Raw genomic sequence first — 21,152 nt, 5'->3', positions numbered from 1 at the left:
GAAGAAGCTGTACTCCGCATGCGCAGAGTCGGACCCAAGGAGCGCCACCCCTCCCACCGCGTCCAGTCTCCTAGCCACGACGAGGAGCTCTTGGGAACCGCTAGTTTATTCCTCCTGCCCGCAACTCCTGTTTGTTGCCAGTAAAGCGCCTCCACACCCATCAAATCCAGACTTCTTCATCCCTATTTACTACTGTCTTCAAACTTACCCCTAAAAAGTTACTGTAAATCAACTCCTTTCCCTTGTCTCCCAGGGCTGAGCTTTTTCCTCTATCTCAGGGCAGTCAAAATTCTCGTCTATTTTAGGTCATGTCTGGAGGTGAGCAGGGAGGTGGGCGGTTGGGTAGAACAGCACAGCAGAGTGAACAGTAGGATCGGCCGTAGGGTCGGGCCTCCAAGAATGAAGAAATGACGACTAGAATCATCGTTTCACAGATAAACCTGCCCAGAGCCCAGAGGACGGTGTCTGCATCACCGAAGCCCTTATCATTAAGCGCAACTTGACTTTCCCCGAGGATGAGGATCTGTCAGAGAAGATGTGAGTGGGGAGGGGAAAGAGGGGATGGCCATTTCCCTGAGCTGTACGATTCGTCCAGTCATCGCTGTCTCTCAGACAGCTCCACACTCCAATCAGTGATAATGCCAACTGATTTCCCCTCCTTAAAAATCGTTCTGAAGCCGGGCATGGTGGGACACGCCTGTAATCCCAGCACTTGGGAAGCTGAGGCACGAAGATTGCTGCAAGTTTGAGGCAACCTGGGCTACACAGTGAGTTCAAGGCCAGCCTGAGCTACATAGTGAGACCCTGTCTCAAAAAAAAAAAAAAAAAGGAAAGAAAGAAAAAGAAAAAGGTTGAGAAGGATTGGGCTAGCACATACGTGTACCATTTGTTCTGCTTGTAATGCCTCTTTCCTGGTCCCTTCCTATCTTTGTAGCTAACTCCTATTCATCTGTCACTTCCTCCTGGAAGCAGTCCTGAGCCTTCTATGCCAGACTAAATCTCCCACGACTTCATCAGTTCTTTGTACCTGCCTCTGCCACTCACTTGTCATAGGTGTCTGGCTGGCTTCTCTCGTAGTGGTGGGCAGGGACTCTGTCATTTGTAGGCCCTCAATACAAGTGCATGGCAGGAGCACATGCTGCTCCGCCAGGGACACTCAGAAGGGAGGTGAGGAAGGGTCTTCCTGCACAAATGGCCTCATCTCTGCCTCGACCATCAGGCTGGCCCGGGGAAGGCTTCTCTCATCTCAATCTCTTTAGGAACCATGAGCTGCTGTCTGCCAGTTTCCCAGGGGACTCCTGGATCGGGCTCTCACTCTGACCCTGACCACTGACAAAGATCCTGGTCTCCACAGCGAGCCAGTTCCATGACCAGACACCACTTCATGGGTCCAGAAGCTGTCTGGACATCTGATCCATCCAGCTGTCTATCCCTCCTTCCTCTCCTCTTCCCACCTTCCCATTTTCCAGGCTAAGAGGCCACAGAGGTGAGCCCTGTCCCACACTGCACTGCCGACCCTTGTCCCAGGTTTCACACCCTTGCTGACCTGCAGACGGTGCGCCTGGACCGAGAGCAGATTACCGCGATCAGAAACCTAGAGGGCCTGCAGAATATTCACAGCCTCTATCTGCAACAGGTAACTTTGTCCCCTCCCCTTCCTCTCCTCTTGCTCCCTGTGGACAAAGTCTGACTAATCTAAAGGCAGCCAAGGGCCGGGGATTTAGCTCAGTGGTTTTGCCACCTGCTGCGCAAGCACAAGGACCTGAGTTCAATCCCCGGTACCAAAAAAAAAAAGAGAGAGAGAGATAAAAGCAGCCAGACTGGCATCTCATGCCTTCTTTGAGTTCGGCCAGGCACTTAAACCATTCCCAGATTAATTGAACACAGTGTTGCACACATGCGATCCCAGCACTCTGGGAGGCTGAGGCAGGAGGATTGTAAGTCAACCGAGCCTGGACAGTTCGGCAACTTAGGGAGATCATGTCTCATAATAAAAAATAAAAAGGGCTGGGGATGTAGCTTAGTTCAGAGGCCCTGAGTTTAGTCCCCAGTACTGACAGAAAAATATGACTCTGAAAATACTCTAGTCAGACACTTCTCTTGGCCTAGAAATTCTTCTTGGTATCTACCATAACCCTTTCAAGTTTCACAGCTCAAGCCCATTTTCTCTTTTGAAGAAGAGGAAGAGTAATCTATAAAGATTCTTCTACACCCTTGGGATCCTTGAAGGGCATTTGGTGGTGGTGGCTGAGTGACCTGCAGCCTTCCCTGGGTCCCTTAGACTTACCCACAGAATATGTTTGTTTGTTTGTTTGTTTTGAGACAGGGTCTCACTATGTAGTTCAAGCTGGCCTTGAATTTACTATGGATCCCAGGCTGGCCTCAAACTCATGGTGATCCTCCTACCTCAGCCTCCCAAGTGCTGGAATACAGGCCTACATTACCACATCTGGCTCCTACAGAAATTTTACAGATCAAATTAATATATGCTCATTGTTCCCTCTGGTTAGGACAGCCACTTAGCAGCCCTTGGTTTCTTCCTATGATTTCTAGGTCCCTCTTTGGTTGTGGGGTCAGAAAAGTGTACTTTAATCCAGTTTGGCCAGCCCCAAGTTTATACCTTTATCCATCCACCTGGAGAAAGCCAGTGGTCTAGTCACTTCTGTCAGGGGTGGGTGGTCACCCCCAAAGTACACCACCTTATGCAGGAACAGTGGACGAGGCCTTGGGGCTTTGTCCCCTGAAGGGCCCCCACCAGCTGACCTCAGTCTGGTTTCTTCTTGCAGAACAAGATCCAGCGGATCGAGAACCTGGCTTGCATTCCCTCCTTGCGGTAGGTGGGACCAGGCTTCCGGCAGGGAGGAGGTAGGAGGGGACACTGGCAACTGGCAACGCTGCCCCAGAGAGCTGGCTGCAACCTGCCCAATCCCAGCTCTCCATCAGCCTTGACCCCTGATTCTGGCCCTGCTTCCCTACCCCCGCAGGCAGTGTCCCTGCTGGTCACCCAGGTGCTGGTGCCCTCCTCCCTCCCCCCAGCTGTCCTGTGTTCATCTCTGCCTCTGTCCCCTTCCCTCCCCTGCAGCTTCCTGTCCTTGGCAGGAAACTGCATCAGGCAGGTGGAAAACCTTCTCGCCCTCCCGCACCTTCAGTTTCTGGACCTTTCTGAGAACCTGATAGATTCCCTGCTGCTGGGTAGGAGCATGCTTGTCCCCTCCACCTTGGCTCACAGAACATGTCCGTGGGCGGGAGGGGGCCTCTGCCTGTCTCCCTGTGCTGGTGTTTGCCACACCCCACATGTGTTCCCTTCTACCGAGGATCTGGAGAGCATGTGGCACCTCACTGCCTCTCTCTGCTGTGTGCAGATGAGCTCCCCCAGAGCCTTCTCATCCTCAGCCTCACTGGAAACCAGTGCACCACCCGGAAGGGATACAGGTGAGGAGGGATGGAGGGTGGGGCAAGAGGTGCTGGCCAAGGCCAGGTGTGGTGGTTCACGCCTGTCCCGGGAGGCTGAGGCAGGAGGATGGCTGTGAATTTGAGGCCAGTGAGTGCATCATGAGTTCAAGGCCAGCCTGGATCACATAGTGAGACCCTGTCTCAAAAAAAAGGTGCTAGGTGGCTCCCTGAGCCTGCAAACCCAGCACTGTCCCTGGCCTTCTCTTCCATGCCTCCGGATCAGGCTGCCCCTTCCCATCCCATCCCCCATGCGCCACCCAGCCAGTCTGGGCTGTCTGCCTGAGCCCAGGCCCCACTCCCAGCCTGTGAGCTGCCACCCCTCCAGCTGTGGGGCTATGGCCAGCATCACTGCGTCCTCCAGGTTCCATGCCAGGGCTCCTCCTGGGCAGCCTCTGCTCTTTCTGCCCACAGGGAGATGGTGACTGCAGCACTGCCCCTGCTCCTGGACCTGGACAAGCAGCCCGTGGCCGAGCGCTGGACCTCAGAGGAGGAGGACCAGGCCTCGGGGGACGAGGACGAGTTCCTGGGGCTGAATGGCCCGTTCTGCTCAGAGCGAGGTAACCCCACTTTCCAAGGCTGCAGGCTCCCCAGAGCCTGCCCTGCCCTGCAGGGCCTGGGGACGATGGCAGTGGGGTCCAGGGAGTGGCCACAAGCCCGGGCGGCACTGGGGCACAAGCAGTGGACAGGTGGCAGCCCAGGACAGCCAGGGGGCCAAGCCCCCCCGGCCCCAGCCCCAGCCTCAGGCTCTGCCCCTCGGGATGGCAGAGGTCGGCCAGGGACCTCCCTGAGCCACTTCCCGCCCTGGCCCCACTAGGCTTCTTCAGGGAGCTGGCTCGGGAGACAACTGGGCCCCTGGAGCGCCGGCAGCAGGCGGCCCTGATGGAGCACCTTCTGCGGATGGAGACGCAGCCCGTCATCACCGAGCTGCCCCCTGCCCCCCGCGCTGGCGACAGCAGCCCTAGGGTCTTCCCAGCCCAAAAGGAGGAGCCACGCCCGGCCTCCTTGCCCCAGGCTTCATCTCCTGCCACCAAACCAAGGGTGCTGGCGCCCAGGGACCAGAAAAGCTCTGGCCAGGCTGAGAAGGAGCCTCAAGCCGCCTCGGCCTCTGCCCCTGCCCCTGCCCCTCAGACCTCTGTGGTCAGCATCCCCAGCACAACCAAGACTACGACCGAGAGAGCCAAGAAGTGAAGCGTGGCCTCTGACTGTGGCTTCCCTCTGACCCACGCCCTCACTTGCCCCAGCCCTCTCAATAAAGGGTCGCTGGCCTCGAAATGCCTTTCCTGTCACTTGGCATCTCAAGGGAAGGAACCTGCCCTGAACCAAGAAGCAGACCTAGTGCAAGCAAAGGACCTCACCCTCGCGGTCCTGATTGTCCCCCAGCAGTCACCAGCCACTGTGTGAGGCAGAGTCTTTGGTCCCAGAGCACGCACACATGGACAGGGACACTTGTTCCCATCCTCCCGCCCTGTCACCACCTTCCTGCCTACAGCCAGCTCGGGCTGCCCTCTGCCCTCCCTCGGCTCCCTCCCCCACACTGGCCCTGGGATCCAGTTCACTGAAGCAGAAAATACAACACATTTATTGAGGCAAAGGCTGCTCTCCCCACCGGGGCTCAGGAGCTGGTTCCAGGTACGCCATGCTCCCCAAGTCGGGTGCTGCATGCTAGGCATAGGCCTGGCCCTCTCTCTCCACGAAGGCCTGGAAGAGGCTGCCCAGCTGCTGGGGTGGTGGGGTCCCCTCACCGGCGGCCAGCAGCCCCCACAGGACCTCCAGGCCTTCCCGCTCCAGGTCATGCTGCTTCTGCCGAAGCTTCTGTCCCCTCTCCTGCTGGGAAAGTGGCAGGGCTGGGGCGGTTGTGTCCCCTCTTGCACAAACAAGACAGAGCCAGGAACTCGGATGGTCTCCCAGGCAGCAAGCTCCAAGGAGCGCAGCCCTCTGTCAGCTCTGCAGTCTCCTCCATGCCCAGCCCCTCTCAGTCCCAGAGAGCTGCGCCTGGCCGAGGTGTGTGGCCCCCAGGCAACCCCCATTCCCAGGGTTACCTGCTCAGCCTCCATCAGCCCCAGGGCCACCTGGTGTCCACGGTAGAGCGAGTGTCTGCGATCCACCTGAGTCTGGAATCGGGGCAGGGTCCGAACGGGGTCCTGGGCTCCAAAAGTGGGGGACAGCACCTGGGGGGCCTGGGTCACCCCCTCCCCAAAGATGAAAGGTTTGAACACCGACCTGAGGGGACAGGGATGGAGGGACAGAGGGAGAGAACATCCCACTGTCTCCCCGGCCTGGCACACTGTCCCCTGTTCCCTTGTCCGTCCCACCTGGACGGGTCTGGGGTGGCGGTGAGGAAGTGGACACAGGGGCGCTTAAGGTCACGGGGCAGGATGGACACCATGCTGGCCGTGGTGCGGAAGCCCCCAGAGTCCATGCAGATGCCGCTGTCCTTGTCCCTGAGGATGTCCATCATCGCCTCCACTGTGATGTCCCCTGCCCAGGAGCAGGACAGGGTGAGGCCCTGGCAAGGGCAGGGGTGGCTGCCTGTGGGGCTCCCCTCTCCAACCCCACCGCCCTGACCTTGCCGTTGCTGCAGCAGCTCTCGCCCCGCCCGGAAGCGGGCCTTGGCCGCCTCCATGCGCACTGGCTGCTGGGTCAGCGAGAAGACCTGGGCAAAGTCAAAGGAGCCCTGTCCGCCCCACCAGCCCTGGGCCTGTGCATGGCTCCGCAGCTCCGGGTGTTCTGCCGAGATGTCCACGCCGATGCTCAGCTGGTTGGAGAGGTTCCGGGCCCCCGCTAGGGAGGAGGGGAGCCCTTCTATTACCACGGAGCGGCCCCTCTGTCCCAGGCACTGGGCTGGTTGCCTGCTTGCATATACAGTGTGCTCACTGCCCAGCCAAGCCCGGGAGGACTTCCCAGAGGAGGCGGCAGGCTGAAGAGGGCAGAGATTTGCTCAGTGGGCTCATTTCCCATCTGCCTGGCACTAGGATGGGGGCCTGTCCACCCCAGCTCTCCTGCCTCCCCAGGCTGGCAAAGGGTGCATCTCTAAGCCCCTCACCCTGGATCCGCTGAGCCGCCCACAGCCTCCCTGCCGTCTCCAGCACCCACGCCTCTGTCCGGTCGGCCAGCAGGAAGGTGTTGTGGTAGCAGAACGGAGCCGGGTCCTCCCGGCAGCTGCCACCCTGTCCATAGCGCTCCAGCAGGCCGGTGATCACCAGCATGGCCTCCAGGGCAGTGCTGCCCCGCTCTAACGCCAGCCTGGCAAAGAGGGAGGGCAGAGGGCAACGGGGCTAGCAGTCCCAGGTGGCAGAAGCTCCGGTGGACACAAGGGGCCCAGAGAAGCCTGGTGACAAATCCAAGTCACACAGCAAATACACTGGCATCAATCACAGTGAACACTGTGGGGCCAGTGGGTTCAAAGCTGTGGTCAGAGTACCATGGCAAGGGCTGAAACCCAGCCTCGGGGACAGGAGTGTCTCAGGGACAGCAATGCCCTGAGCCCCTGCCTCGACTCAGTCACACCATTACCGAGCCACCATTCCACTTTTATGAACTGGGACTCCACGCATGAGGTTTCGAATGAAAAACAGTTACAAGTTGGGTGTGGCACACGCCTGTCATCCCAGCACTCGGGAGGCTGAGGCAAGTTCAAGGCCAGCCTGGGCTACCTAGTGAGACCCTGTCTCAAAAAAACCAACAACCAAAACCAGCTCACAACTATTAAAAAACTGAAGTGCTGCCAGCCTGTCTCCAAGCCAGGCCAGGCTCTTTATCAGCCCCGGGAGACCGAGCTAGGAGGAAGGAGGGACCGGGCAGTCTCTGGGAAGGCAGGAGGACAAGGTCAGCCAGGGGAGGAGGCCACAGGAAGGTGGACTGGGGAGCGCCAGGCAAGGGACACGGAGGAGGGCCGCACCTGAGCAGGTCCATCCCCAGCAGGGCCTCCCCGGCCCTAACTGGCTCCTTGGTCCACACGGCTTCATTGCCAATGCAGACCCCGTGCTCGTTGGCGCCCATCTCAGCCCCCCACAGCCAAGAGGGGCGGCTCAGGATCACAGCGTGGGTCTTGGGCACCTGGTCCACCTCGATGTAGGTGCACTGGACAGAAAGGAAAAGGCCACTCGAAAAGGGGGCACTGCTTATGCCCTGCTTTCCACCAAGGTCTTAGCCCCATTTTACAGATGATTTCAGGGCCTGGGAACAGAGGAAGGTCTCCCACACCTCCCAGCGCCCACCTGCAGGCGGCTCCCCGGGGCGTGCGTGCCCGCGGGCACAAATACCACCTCCTGCACCTCGTCCCGGGGTCGGTCTGAGTTCTTGGCAAAGATCACGGCCGGGATGGCAGAGGCCGGGGGCACAGAGACAAAGCAGTCGCAGGAACAAGGGGTGTCACGGCTCATCGACGCCATCTGTAGAGAGGCAGAGGGATGATGGCGTCCCCCTAGCCGGGCCACCTCTCCAGGATCCCGACGGCGCGGTTCCGTCCCCTTTGCTCGCTACCCTGTCCGAGAGTCGCACGCTCCCGCGCATGCCCAGAGAACCGCCCCTCTCCTGTCCTCCCCTTTTCGCGTCCTCAGGACCGTGTGCCCCTCACCCTTCCGGCCTCCAAGACCCCCAGTTCGGTGGCGGGCACCACCTTCTCCGTCTCCGGTCAGGTTTGTCCTATTGGACAGAGGCTCCCAGGTGACCAGGAAGCGCCTTGGCCCCAGGGGCGGAGCCAGGACAGAGCACCTGCAGTTCCGCCGTTTGCCACCAGGATGCGCCAGCACCACTTCTTGGAGCCCAGTGGCTCTCCAAATTCTAGTAAAACCTGGGATTTAGGTCAGTGGTTCCGGCGCCTGCCTCGCAAGCTCAAGGTCCCGAGTTCGATCCCCGATACCAAGAAAAACCCCCAAAAAACAAAAAGCCTGGGACAGATCCACAGGATGGGGTCAGTGGCAGGAGCTGGAGCCTTCGTTAAAAGGATTTGTAAAGGGCTGGGGATTTAGCTCAGTGGTTCCACCGCCTACCTCACAAGCACAAGGACCCGAGTTTGATCCCTGGTACCAAAAAAAAAAAAAAAAAAAAAAACACTATAAAAAAATAAAATTAAAAAAAAAAAAGGATTTGTAAAGGGCTGGGGATTTAGCTCAGTGGTTTTGCTGCCTGCTGCGCAAGCGCAAGGACCTGAGTTCAATCCCTGGTACCAGAAAAAAAAAAAAGGATTTGTAAAACACCGGCGACTGCTGGGGCATCTGAAGATTAACAACCTCAGCTATTTGAGTTCTGTCCTGAATCCCAAAGACAAGAGTCCCCACAACATGTGATGGGTCACAAGCCAGGAGGTGTAATTTGATGCCTTTAAAAAGGCACAAGGATGGGGAAAAAATAAGAACCAAGATGCATTATATAAAGGTACAATTCCCAATGAGAAATGTAATTGTGTTGTATACCTACAATGTACCAATAAAAGAATTTAATTTAAAAATAAATAAATAAAAATAAAAATAAAAAGGCACAAGGACACAGATGCACAAAACCCACCCGATCCCAAAGTCCTGTTCCGCCCCACTGTGCTCAAGCTTCTAGGAAGATAGCTTGGAAACTTAGAAAGTTTAAATTCAAAGATTTCGTGCCTTTGCATACAGTGACACTCAAAGGGCAAAGCCCGTTTGGTGGATTCTGATTTCAAATACTCTGCTTTCCGGTTCATTTTCCTCCATAACTGCACAGCCAGGATTTCATCAAATGCATCCCCTACACTTCCCCTCCCTGGAGCTTTCCAGGAGCAGGGGACAGGAGATGCTACAGAGAGCCCACTTCTAGGTTGCATTCAATCTGGACCTTGCTTTGGGCTGCATGGGCATTTTAGCAATATGAGTTCTTCCAGTCTGTGAATGTGGATATTGTTCCACTTTGTGCATGTCTTCTTCTATTTTTTTCATCAATGTCTAAATTTATATCTGCCAACACTGTTTATATCTATGTGTTTTTGTGTTTTGTTTTGGTGGAGTGGCTTGTGAGAAAGACTGTCTCCTTGATCTCTTGGCCATGTATTTTGTTAGTAATAACAGAGATTCTGCTGCTGAGCCCTGTGTAGGGCTCCCCAGGTACTTCGACAGAGGCTGGGAGGGCTGAGCCCAGGTATGGAGGCCACAACGAGCAAGAGTGAGATTCTGTCAAAGAAAGAGAAAAAGAAAGGCTGATTTTTGTGTGTTGACTTTATGTCCTGTAACTTCATTCACTGATTAGTTCTAACAGTTTTGGGGTGGCATTTGGTTCCTGAGATTTGTTTTGTTTTATTCTTTGAGAGGGTCTCGCTATGTAGTTCAGGGTGGCCTCGAACTCGCAGCGATCCTCCTACCTCAGCCTCCTGAGTGCTGGGATGACAGGCCTGCACCACCACCCCAGGCCGGCTCCTGACATTCTTTCCGAGCCTACACTGCCAGGATACTGAGCGCGGGGACTACTGGGAAAGTGACAGTTGCAGCTGGCCCATCCTCGAGGAGGCGTTGGGAGGCTGCCATGAGGTTGCCATTGGATGTCGTTTCTGCAGCAGCCCTCAAGGTTAGGCGCCCCCAAGGCCTGGCGGCCGAGGCCCCTGCAGGAGCGCCGGTTCCCTTTTGCACTTCCCGGGCTGCCCGCTGTGGGGCGGAAGCAGGCTCGGAGGAGCCGGTGGGCAGGCAGAGGCCCCGGCACAGCCCCGGGCTGCACTCGCAAACTGCCTTCTCTCACGTTTCCATTCCTAACTCCTTCCACCCACCCTGGAGGGATTCCATACACCTCCCGGGCGGGGAGCGAGCTCAGAGAGGTCACCCCGAGGGTCAGGGAGAGGTGCCGATTTCCCTAACTCCCTCTTCAGGGTCAGCCTGCTGGGGCGCCACATCTAAGGGGTCCGCGGGGCCCCGGGCAGCCAGGCAGCATTGCAGGAGAGCGCACAATCCCAGAGCCCCATCAAGGCCCCCGAAAGAATGCGGGTCAGCGGGAGGAGCCGCGAGGGGAGGAGGGGCGGCCCGGCCCTGCCCAGACTGGCCCAGCCGGCCCGAAGCTGCCCTGGTGCCCCCGGGGGCGGCGATGGGGAAGAAGGGTGGGATCCGCCAGGTTCCTGGGGTCTAACTCCCCCGGGGCCAGGAAGACAAAAGAGGTGCCCGGCAGGAGAGCCGCAGGCTGGAGGTCCCAGAGAAACAGCCTCATTCTCCTGCCGGGACGCGAACCCCTCTGCCAGATTTGGCTGGAAAGAAGTTGGGTTCGGGAAAGAGTGGGGGAAACAGGACTCCCACGAGTGGAAGAGAAGAAATCTGGCTAAAAAAATATAGGAAGAGGGCCGGGGATTTAGCTCATCGGTTTCGCCACCTGCTGCGCAAGCACAAAGACCCGAGTTCGATCCCCAGTACCAAAAAAAATAGGGACGGTGAAAGAATATGACACGCCCTACATCCACTTCCTTTGGAGCCCAAACCAGACCCTCCATCCACCCTCCCAGCGTGGGGCTCCAGTGCCCAGGCTTTTTTTCAGTTTATGTGAATCGGGCACCAACTGCACGAGCACTGAGGCCCGGGCAGGCGGGGAAGCCCTCGCGTCACGCACGGTGGCTCAGTGGGTGTTTGCACTCCGCGTAACTGAAGCGGGTCCCTAGCTGCCGGGCCCAGTAACAACCTTGCCCTCCTACTTCCTAGCTGGGCAGGAGCCCATCAGATACTGTGGCAGTCTTTCATCGCCTTGTCCCTGATAGGGATCGTCCTGGGTGAAGAAATCACTGTTAGTCACCCCCGCCTTGTTCACAGCCAGAGGGACCAGAGGGACCAGTGGACTCACCTGTCCCCACAGGCCAGGGACAGCCACTGTGCCCAGGGAGGGAACCACGGTGCTGGGGAGCAGAGAAGGGAAAGGAACTCTGGAGTCTCATCCCTGCAGGGGATGCCCAGGGAGGGACAGCCAGGCCATCAGCCTCCCTTCCTCGGTCAGGTCACATCCCAGCTCTCACCTGGCTACGTGGATGGCACTGAGACCACCCTGGGGCTGCAAGATCCAAGCCAGTGCCACCCTTCCCCTGCAGCCCTGACCCAGTCCTAGTCCCAAACGGACCAAGCTGGAAGACAAAGGAGGCCGAGATGCTGTTGATGACTTTATTGTTGCATAAAAAACACAGGCTGTTTCTTCCTCCTCCTCCTCCTCCCCCCCAAGGTGGGTTCACAGCAAAGAAAAAAAATCCTACATTTTCCTCTAGGGGGGCTGCCTAAAAGGGCAGGCAGCCAAGAAACCTAGATCTATGAAAGGGGAGCAGAAGAAAACCTATCCAAAGCCCCTGCCTGCATACTTTAGGGGACAGGGTCTCTAGAAGGGGGAACATCGGTGCCCCCCATTGCCAACACCCACTTGGGAGTTCCCCCTTGGAATGGTCACTGGAAAAGGCCATGGTGGTGGCACAGGGAGGGGTGGCTGGTTTCGATGGGTGGAGGAGAAAAGCATCCCACACCCACGGTGCCCTCCTTTCTCCCCTCTGGCCAGGCCATCCAGCCTGCCGAGCACAGTGCACAATGGCCCGCCCCTCCCCTCGAGGAAGGGGACCTAGGCTGGATTAGCAGGAGGTGGGGAAAAGGGGGAGTATAAAGAAAGAAGCTTACTTCTTACCCTGCCCCAGGCCCCTGAGTCCCACGGGGGAACTCCACCCTGTCCCTTTGAAGGAGGAGCCCTCCCTGCACAAACACATTTTCCAACCCAGATTCCAGCCCCTGCTTCCCATCGAGCTCCCAGTCCTTGGACAGGGTGGACAAGATGGGGTCTCAGCGACCCCAGGCTCAGTAGAGAAACACACACGCTCACTCACTCACACACACACTCACTCACATGCCCTAATATTAAATAAAATACCCTTTGCTTATAACTTAAAAATCAATGCACAGCTAATCCCTGCAGAGGGCTCTGGGTGGAGGGGAGCGGGAGGAAGCGAAGGTCAGAGGGACTAGAGGCCTCTGTCAGGCCTGGGAATGTCCCCAGCTCCAGGGTCCCCTGGCCTGCCAGACCCTCCCAGGCATCCTCTTCCCCTCTGCCTGGCTCGGCCTCCTCCTGGCTTCTCCCTGCCCCGCCCCCGCGATCATAATCCATATATATTCCTAGAATCTAAAGGGAAACGGAGGGATGGAGACAGCTTCCTGAATCCCTTCCCGGGGGGAGGACTTCTTCATACAGAAGGCCGGAGGCGGGTCTTCAGCAGGGGCAAGGGACCGGAAGTGTCAGGCTAGAGCCCGGGCTTCGGCTTCGCTTCGCGGAGCAGGAGAGGCCTGGCAGGGGCTGGGTCCTCCGCCAGCGGCTGGGAACCCCCTGCTGGGACCCAGGCTCAGCTCCTCCTAGCCCCAGTAACCTCCCTTCCGTCCCAAGGGGAAGGTACAGAGTGGGGACCTCGAATAAGGAACTACATCAGTTCTAGAGCCTTAACCACCGACCTAGGGCCAGAGATGGGGAATGTGACTTTCATTTTTGGAAAGACCAAGAGTAAAGGACTGAACTAGTTGATGAGGGAAGGGGTTATAGTTCCTTCCACTCCCCCCCCCCCCAAATCCCTTTCTCTATTTTTAAAAATTTTTTTCGGAAGGGGACTTCCCGCTTCCCCCTCCCCCTTCCCATCTAACTCTGCCCTGCACCCGCCACTCTGGCCTGAAAACTGTCCCCTCTTCCTACGTGGCTCCATCAGACTTATCTGGAAGGGTTAACAGGAAGGCAACATCAAAAGATCTACTCTACATCAACAGCCCTCCAAGTTAGAGAGCCATCCCTGCTAAGGGGACCCAGGAAAGGGGACCCCCAGCCGCCCAGCTCTCCCTCCGGAAACCCTAGGGGCGGGAGTACGGGGAGGGGGATGAAAAGGGCCAGGCCGCAGGGCGGCTCCGGAGGAGGCGCTTTTATGTCGGGGTTCCCAGGCTCTGGGGACGTGTCCAGACAGCTCCCCCAGCGCCCCGCCGGCCCTCCTCAGCTCGGGGACGCGCCATCCTCTCTCCAGCCGGCTCCGCCACCCGTAGGCGCGGGCGGGGGTGCCCCCTCTCGGCCCCCAGGAAGGACGGAAGGGCTTGGCAGCCCTGCCCCCGCGTTCCCAAACCCTAAACCTGGCGCCCGCCACCGGCCCCGCTCAATAAATAACCACCTCCCCGTACTCAAGCAGCCCCCCAAGACGCCCGGCCGGGGCTCTCCTCGGACCCCCCCACGGAGCCGGCGGGGAGGCGGCCGCCAGGAGCGGCTCAGTTGGAGGGCGCCGCGCTGCCCTCAGCCTCCCGCTTGCTTTTGCCCGCGGGAGGCTCCACCGCGCCCCCGGCCTTGGCCTCGCCCGGGGCCGCCCCAGCCGCCGCCTCCTCCTTGGCGCCCTCGTGGGTCTTCATGTGCTTGGCCAGGTGGTCGCTGCGCATGAAGACGCGGCTGCACACGGCGCAGGGGAACTTCTTGGTGCCCGTGTGGGTCTGGAGGTGGCGCTGCAGCTCGTCGGAGCGCGTGAAGCGCTTGCCGCAGAAGAGCCAGTTGCACACGAAGGGACGGTCGCCGCTGTGCCAGCGCAGGTGCGCCTTCAGGTGCGACGTCTTGGCGTAGGCTTTCCCGCAGCCTGGGATGTGGCAATTGTGCAAGTGCTTCTTCTTGCTCCCGTCGGGCCCGCACGGGGCCCCCAGCCGCTCGGCCTCCATGCAGTTGGGGCAGCGACACACGGTCTGGCCCGAGCTGCGGGGCACCGATCGCCGGGAGCCTTTGGGTCGGGCCGCCGCGTCCAGACTGGAATCCAGCCCTTGGGATTCGGGCGCGGCCGCTTCCAAAGCCTTGGCTCCGTCGGGCGGCCCCAGGAGGTGCTGCCCCCCGGCGGCCGGGAGGAGGTGGTGCGGGTGCGGGTGCGGGTGGGGCGGCGGGGCGCAGAGCTGGTGGTCGCCGACGTAGCCCCCCAAGCCAGCCTGGAGCGCCCCCGGGTGGCCGGGGGAGGCGAGAGCGCCCTGAGTGTGGGGGAGGTCCATCCAGCTGGTGCCCGGATGAAGGTCCCACCACGAGCCGTCCTCCGTGCCGGGGTGGGTCGGCCGGAACCACGATTCGTAATGGTGCGACATGTCCGGCTGCAGGAGCTTGGAAAAGGGTCCTGGGGTTAGGGGACTGTCGCTTTCCAGGTCCTCGCAGGTCACCCGCGAGGAGGCCCCCGGCAGTTCATAGCCCTGGGAGAAGTCCACCTCCGGGCCCAGCGGGAGGCTCTGCAGCTCGGCCGGCTGCAGCGGGGAGGGGTAGTCCCCGGCCTCCGGGCTCGTGTGGCCTTGGTATGTCTGGAGCGGCTGCAGGTCGAGGCGCGGCGGGGAGGCGTGAGGCGCGTCCGGGTGCTGGCTGCCCAGAGAGCCGCAGACAGCGGTTAGCATTGCCGGGATCCGGGGTGGGGTGGGCAGGGATGGTCAGGGGCACCTCAGGAGGGACCTGAAGGAGGCAAAGAGGAGGCGACGTGAGGAGAGAAACTGACGCGCTTCAGTCCTAGCTCGGATCCTCCCGCTCGCAAAGGCTCCCCTCTGGCCCCCAGGTGCTAAAAGTGGGTTGGGCTCTGGGCGGGGACCAGAGGGGGGGTGTTGCTAGGAAGGGTGCCAAGCTGAGCTTCCACCGGGCATAGGATGGCGGCCCGTCCTCCCGGCGATCCGGCCCATCAGACCCAGCTAACCCCAGGGTCGTGGGTCACAGTGCTAGAAACACCCCCACCCTAGCTACCAGGCCGTTTCCCCTGCGAGACCCGCTTGCCCGTTCCAGGGAAGGTTCCAGACCCCTTGAGCATGCCCAGCTCACCTGGGGACACAACTGGATAGAGGGCACGAACGAACGAACGAAAAGGGGCCGTCTGCTCTCAAACCCGAAGCTGAAGGTGACTTGCCCTTCAGAGAGCCCAAAGCAGAGCGAGTGTGGGGAGAGGGCCCTCACTCAGCACGGCGGGCAGGTGGGGGAGGAAGAGCGTTTCATCTCTCACACGCTCCCCCACCCCACTCCCACGCCTGACCCCCGCTCCTTTCCCTTGGGCAGGGACTTCACCTCCCTGGGGTGCAGTTGCAGTGCTGCTTTCTGGGGAAGTAGCCTCCAACCCCGGGCTGGAGAAAACCAATTTCCCCTTCCCTGTCCGGATCCACACCATGCCAGGCACTCTCTGGCCGCTGCTACCCGCGCCCTTCTCCAAGGTAGGGGAGACTCGGAGAAACACTTTCTGCTTGCCGGTGAACTCAGAACGAAACAACTGCCCTGCCAGCCCCTGGAGGGATGCAGGGTCCAGGGTCGCAGCTGGGGAAGAGAAAGGCAGCAAGAGAAGCCACAGTTTCAGAACTTCACCGCAGGAATTGCCCAGAGAGATTACATGGGGGCGCACCCCAGTCCTGGATGGATATCTTTTAGGAGCTCCCAGAGGATTCTAACACGCAGTCAAGCGTGGAGAACCATTGCTCCGGGCCAACCCCCTTTTATTTTTTCCAACCCACCGATTTCCAAGAGAACGAAACAGGTGGAATTTGGAGCCGTAACTGAAACAGCGAACGCTGTCCATTTATTGTTCAGTCAGCGGCGAGGTACTGCGAGGTGCCTGAGAGAGCCAGGCCTTCTGACTCCTGCTTCTTCTCCTCGCCTACACTGTCAGGGTCCCAAAGACCCCTGCCCCTTCCTCAACCACAGACCTGTGACTTAGGACCCCTTTTCTCAACATCTCTCCCCAGCCCCTGGAAGCCCTTTCCCCGGTCTGCGGGTTTTCTCTGAGGTTGGGGGGAGGAGAGAGTGATTTAGGGCACCGTTCCGCCCTGCCCACAGCAGGGCTCTGCTAATCCAACCACCTTGTGCGCCGGGACCGGGAGGCGGCGGATCGTCTGGGAGAGGCCGGGAGAGGAGGGCTGGGGCGCCTACTCAGGCTCTGGCGGCCTCGCCACAAGAAAGGAACAGGGAGAAGCAGCGGGAGCGGAGCCTTAGGCCCGGGCGGGGCGGGAGCGGAGAGGAGAGGCCTGGGACCCTAATAGGTTTTGGCGCCTGGGAACTGCCCCGGGGGCTGGGGGATGGGGAAGCCGGGACGACCCAGGCTCCAGAGGGGCCTCTTCCGACAGGGAGCCCGGTGGCCCAGGTCTAGGGTGCAATGGCTGCTCCCCAGTTTCAGGACGGGGGAGAGCAGGGCGCGCCTCGCGCTCTGCGCTCCCCGATCCAGGAAGGCGGACAGACACCCGTGCCACTCAGCCGGCTGCCGCCCTCCATGCCCGAGGCCCGGGCGGTCGGGACCTCCCTGCTCTTGGTTCCCGATGTTCCAATTCTCCGGTCGTCCCAGTCGCTCCAGTTTCCCCAGTTTTAGCCTCTTCGACCCCTCCAGTCTCTCCCGTCCGCCCGGTTTTCCCTGGGTCGCGGCTCTGTGTGCCCCGATCTTTTGGGGCCACCCCCTCCCGCGTTCGCAGGAGTCCGCGGCGCGCGCCCCCGACCACCCCGACCCGGCTCCTACCTGGGGGCTGCGCTCGGGCTCCGCGGGCGCGCGCGCTACAGACCCGCGCTCATCGGCCCCGCGCGCCGGGCGGCGCTGAACGGCGAGGGCCAGAGCCGAGGGCGAGGGCCCGGCGAGCAGACCCGGGGGCCGCGGGGAGCCAGCAGCAGGCGAGGGCGGGCGGGAGCTGGCGATCAGGCGAGCGAGCGAGCGAGAGCAGCTCCCCGTGACTCACCGCGCGCTCTGCCGCCTCCTCTCCCGGCACTCCTTTTTCCCCCCGGCCCGCGGCCCCGCCCACCTCACCTGCAGTCTCCCTTAACCCTTGCAGGCTCGGCGGGACGGGGCCCAGCCCGGCCGGCCAGGGGGGAGGGCGGGCGATCGGGCTCCTCCCAGCCCCTGACCCCCCCACTCCCTGGGCGAGGGCCCCGATCCGCTGGGAAACTGCCGTCCTGCGAGCTCGCTCTGCTCGGGGACGCGGCGCACACCTTGGGGGGACGGGGGAGGGGGCCAGGGGGTGCTACTGAGCCACCCTTTTTAGGGAGTCGATTGCTTCGCCCGACCCGGGGAGTTGAGAGGGAAACAGGATTGAGCATCGAGAATATATATGTCCGGTCCACTCGCAGCCGAGGCCGTGGGGAATTGGGGCTGCTCCCCCTTATGCTTCCGCCCCCTTCCTCTTCGGGCTTTCCAGGGTTCCCTCTCTGTCCCCTCACCTTTCTCTGGTCTCCGCCGGCCCCCACTGCGGTCTCCCAGACCCCTCGGGCCTCGCCCTCCACCTCCCCTTAGGGCGGAACCCCAGCGTCCCCAAGGCCACCCCGCCAAAGTGCCTCCCCCTCCTCTCGGTCCCCGAGGCGCTTGTCCTCGCCGGACGTCCGGCTCTGCGGGCTGACCAGGGGTCTAGGCGGCCCTAGGCAGGGACATTTCTGGAAAGAGTTGGGCGAGCCCTTGCGGCCAGTTCTTCCCGGTTCTGTGCGAATGTCTCAGTTTGGGGAGGGGTCTTGGATTCCTTCGGGAGAAACAAAGGCACGGGCCCAGCGCAACGTTCAGGTGAAATTTCAACGCGTTCCTGGCGCTCGCCTAAAAACTCCTGTAAAGATCCCCAGCAGCTGAGGTCCCCCACCCCCAAACGCTGGTGTAGGGGAGACCCCCCACTCCCTGCCTGTTAGCCTGTTAGTGCCTGGAGGTGGCCTGGGGGTGGCCTTTCCTGGATCTTGTCACTCAAACCCGAGGCATTGGCCTCCGGAGGTGACCCCTCTGATCAGTTTCTGTATTTGTTTCCTTGCTGGAGTTAGTTTCCACTATGCCCTTGACCACTGGTTTTTTATATTTTCAGTGGGTTTTTTTTTTTCTTTTTACTTTACAGTTAATTTCCTAGAATCGTGCTGAAATTTAGGCTGATTTAATCTCGCCCCTAGCCAGGTGGGGTGCCACGTGGCTGTAATCCCAGCACTCAGGAGGCTGAGGCAGGAGGATCGCTGCAAGTTCGAGGCCAGCCTGAACTACGTAGTGAAATCCTGTCTCGAAAAATAAAAAATAATAATAATCTCGCTCCTGCGGCCCCCTTTCACCCACACTGCTTTACCTGTCCTGGATTCCTGTTTCGGACACACTAAAGAGTCAAAAATAGTTTCATTTAACTTAAAATCCACAACCCATTTGAAAGCCAATCTCTGCGTGTGTGGTCAGTGTCTGATCAATTTCTGCATCTTCCCTCTTTTCGAAAGCTCGATTGCTTCATCTTGACAACCAGGGTACAAGTTGGGAGGGTTTCCTGGGGCTTACAGGGGTTATAAGCCCCGGGGGTCCTGGTTAATTAACCCAGGGCGTTAGAGACAGACATCCTTGCTGTGATTATTAAATGCATCAGTTCCCAGGGTTGTTTGGTGTTCACAGAGGTCTTGGGATTAGAATCCACAGACCTAAGTTCTACCCCTGTCCTACACATTTCCCACTGCCCCTGGCAGACCAGGGTGCTCTGAAGCCCCCCTTTCCTCAGCCATCCTGTGGGCTGAAGGGTGGGCATTGGGGATCCCCAACACCGGGTTTCTTTCTTCCCCGAACTTGGGGTGCCGCCGAGGTGGAGTCACAAGGACTGCTCTGGATCTTTGTACCTTGGCTAGGTGAACCTCCCTCAGCTGTATTTCCCTCCTCTCTGCTTGCAAACCCTCTCCTCCCAGTTCCCAGCCACCTCCGGGACAAGGTTGGGTGCTCACCGGGTCTAGAGCGGAGCCCCCCAACCTAACTGGGAGACTCTGGGTCTTGGGTTAAGACTGAGCAGACTTCCACTCTCCTGTCTCCCCTTGCCCACTGCATGCTGCTGTAGCATCTGCATCTGCGACTCTTGGAAGCTAAAGTGGGCGCTGGGGGTCTGATTCCCAAGTGGGGGCCTGAGTTCCATCTCCCATAAATAGGCACCAGGTTGCCTTCATCTGCCAGTGCTGTCCCTCTTTTCCTGGAAAGCAACAGGGAAGATGAGGGGAGACACCCCACCCCACTTTTACCCTAGCGCCCCTGGGACTCACTCCGCTCTGACCCACCGTGACCAGGAAGTTGCCCCTGAGCCATTCGAAGTCCTGCCCCGCCTATCCCTGCCTCTCTCCCACTCTCTCCTCAGCTTCAGCTCTCTGCTTCCAGCCCCTTTCTGTTCCCCACTTGCTAGACGTTTCCCTACAAAGTGATGGCTGTGGTCTGATTCGGACAAGGATGAGACTGCTAAAGTCACCACAGCCCAGATTCTTGCTGTGACTCAAAATGGAACAATGCTGTTCGTCACACAAACTGAGCCCTGCCCAAGACTTGGGCCATTTCTGCCCCTCTCCCTCTTCCTGCAAAGACATAGATTCCCCGGCCAGTGCCCACCTCCCAGCCCTGCCAGCCCTCCTCTCCTCAAGCCTCACTGATCCAGTTCATGCCAGGGGCAGCCTCTTTCTCTGCTTGTTTATCATAGGCAGCATTTATTTATTGAGCACCTACTATGTGCACTCCAGGCACTTTCCATAAACCTTTCCTGTTCTCAGGAGCATGCAACAAGGTAATTATTATTATTCTTCCCATTGTACAGATGAGGAAGCCAGGGATCAAAGGAACTAAATGACTGCTCGAGATTACAAAGCTGTTAAGAGACAGAGGAGGAAACTGAGTCCAGATCTCAGACTCCAGAGCCCACATTCTTCCTGCTGTCCCACGTGGTAGAAGTCATGGCCCAGGGGGCCTGGCTCCAGAGGACAGGATCCTTAAACTGAGGCCCAGATCCAAACCACCCACCACGGGGTCTAACAGGACAGATACACCCAGTGCACTGTCCTGTGGAAATGGCGCTGCTACAAGTGTTGTGGCCGCTCTGTCCAAGCCCTCACTCAGTGGGGAAACTGAACCCCAGAACGGGGCAGCTCAGAGTCAGCAGCAGGGGCCAGACCCCAGCCTCTGACTCTCTGACTCGAGGCTCCCTCAGGTGTCTCTTCTCCACCCACCCACCCACCCCAGGCCACCTCCTGACTCCACTTCGGAGACTGCGAGATGGTGACCCTGGACATCCACAGGGCCCTCTGTGGGCCTCTCTTCCCCCCGGGAACCCTCCCAGGTTCCTGGAAAACTTGGTGTGGTACCCAGAACTGGGGTCTAATCGTTTTCTGTTATTTATCCTTTATTCATTCAACGAACACTTCTTGAGGTTTTACCTGGGGCCAAGCACTTTGGTGGACACTCATTGTTTTATCAATGCAAGGGTCACTAGCGTGCGCCATCCCTCTTCGGCGTAGGCTGAGGATAGCGCTTGCGTGCGAGCGCGTGTGTGCTGGTGTGAGTGTGCGCATCGACAGGCGAGTGCACCTCGTGCCTGTGTGCGCGGCGCCCTCTCCTGTGGTTTGCACACTGTCCTGCGTCTCGGAATGAGGCCCGCGGCCCGTCCCTCTCCCCCAGGCCTCGTCCAGCCCGGTCCAGAGATCCCACTCCGTCCCCTCTGTCCCCTCTGCTTCTCCCCGAAGACCCCGACAACCCCTCCGCCCCCATTTAAGGGAAGGGGCCGGCGCCCCCCCCCCGCCCTTCGCTGCGGCCCCCTGGGAGTGGAGACCTGGGCCCCCGCGCCGGGTGGGGGGACCCTTGCGGGGCAGGGAGCGGCCCCTCTTACCAGTCCATGGAGCCCGGCGCTGGCCGCGGCGTGAGGGTCGAGTGGGGCGATTAGAGAGCCGGGCTTTATAAGGGGGGCAGCCGCAGCCGGGGGGGGCGGGTGGGAGGCGCAGGCAGGGGACGTTGCCAAGTCCTCGCGGCCTCGGAAGCTTTTAGGATAATCCAGGAAACAGTGGCCCGG

General features: G+C 59.6%; 3 protein-coding genes across 11 annotated transcripts; 1 reads left to right on the top strand and 2 right to left on the bottom strand.

Annotated features, from left to right (window-relative positions):
- The first annotated feature begins 25 nt into the window (after positions 1–25).
- On the top strand, positions 26–4,725 carry Lrrc46 (leucine rich repeat containing 46). Of its 3 annotated transcripts, XM_021239978.2 has the most exons (9): positions 58–140; positions 254–318; positions 435–537; positions 1,528–1,636; positions 2,787–2,833; positions 3,083–3,192; positions 3,315–3,432; positions 3,865–4,010; positions 4,268–4,725. In XM_021239978.2, the coding sequence occupies exons 2-9, from the start codon at positions 309–311 to the stop codon at positions 4,639–4,641; spliced, it is 1,017 nt and encodes a 338-aa protein (XP_021095637.1). In that variant the 5' UTR covers positions 58–140; positions 254–308; the 3' UTR covers positions 4,642–4,725. The 3 variants fall into 3 exon arrangements, with proteins under 3 accessions (XP_021095639.1, XP_021095640.1, XP_021095637.1); XM_021239980.2 differs by having other exon boundaries at positions 26–318; positions 3,363–3,432; XM_021239981.2 differs by lacking the exon at positions 254–318 and having other exon boundaries at positions 34–223.
- A 291-nt stretch (positions 4,726–5,016) lies between these two features.
- Scrn2 (secernin 2) lies at positions 5,017–8,151 on the bottom strand. Of its 7 annotated transcripts, none has more exons than XM_013077791.3 (8): positions 8,030–8,151; positions 7,671–7,844; positions 7,352–7,533; positions 6,497–6,696; positions 6,019–6,234; positions 5,766–5,931; positions 5,493–5,673; positions 5,017–5,280 (listed from the first exon to the last, which is right to left on the bottom strand). In XM_013077791.3, exons 2-8 carry the CDS (start codon positions 7,842–7,844, stop codon positions 5,116–5,118), a joined length of 1,284 nt encoding a protein of 427 aa, XP_012933245.1. In that variant the 5' UTR covers positions 8,030–8,151; the 3' UTR covers positions 5,017–5,115. The 7 variants fall into 7 exon arrangements, with proteins under 7 accessions (XP_012933245.1, XP_004859628.1, XP_012933246.1 ...); XM_004859571.4 differs by having other exon boundaries at positions 5,017–5,277; XM_013077792.3 differs by having other exon boundaries at positions 7,719–7,844.
- A 5,344-nt stretch (positions 8,152–13,495) lies between these two features.
- On the bottom strand, positions 13,496–17,002 carry Sp6 (Sp6 transcription factor). The gene is made up of 2 exons (XM_021240177.2): positions 16,868–17,002; positions 13,496–14,841 (listed from the first exon to the last, which is right to left on the bottom strand). Exon 2 carries the CDS (start codon positions 14,784–14,786, stop codon positions 13,647–13,649), a length of 1,140 nt encoding a protein of 379 aa, XP_021095836.1. The 5' UTR covers positions 14,787–14,841; positions 16,868–17,002; the 3' UTR covers positions 13,496–13,646.
- Positions 17,003–21,152: the final 4,150 nt, after the last annotated feature.

This window comes from Heterocephalus glaber, unplaced genomic scaffold, assembly GCF_053883595.1.
Source record: "Heterocephalus glaber isolate CG9 unplaced genomic scaffold, H.glaber_assembly_v1.0 deba00001773, whole genome shotgun sequence".
NCBI classification, from domain to species: Eukaryota; Metazoa; Chordata; class Mammalia; order Rodentia; family Bathyergidae; genus Heterocephalus; species Heterocephalus glaber.
The sequence above is the reverse complement of the archived record's forward strand: the minus strand, read 5'-3'. Positions and strand labels throughout refer to the sequence as shown.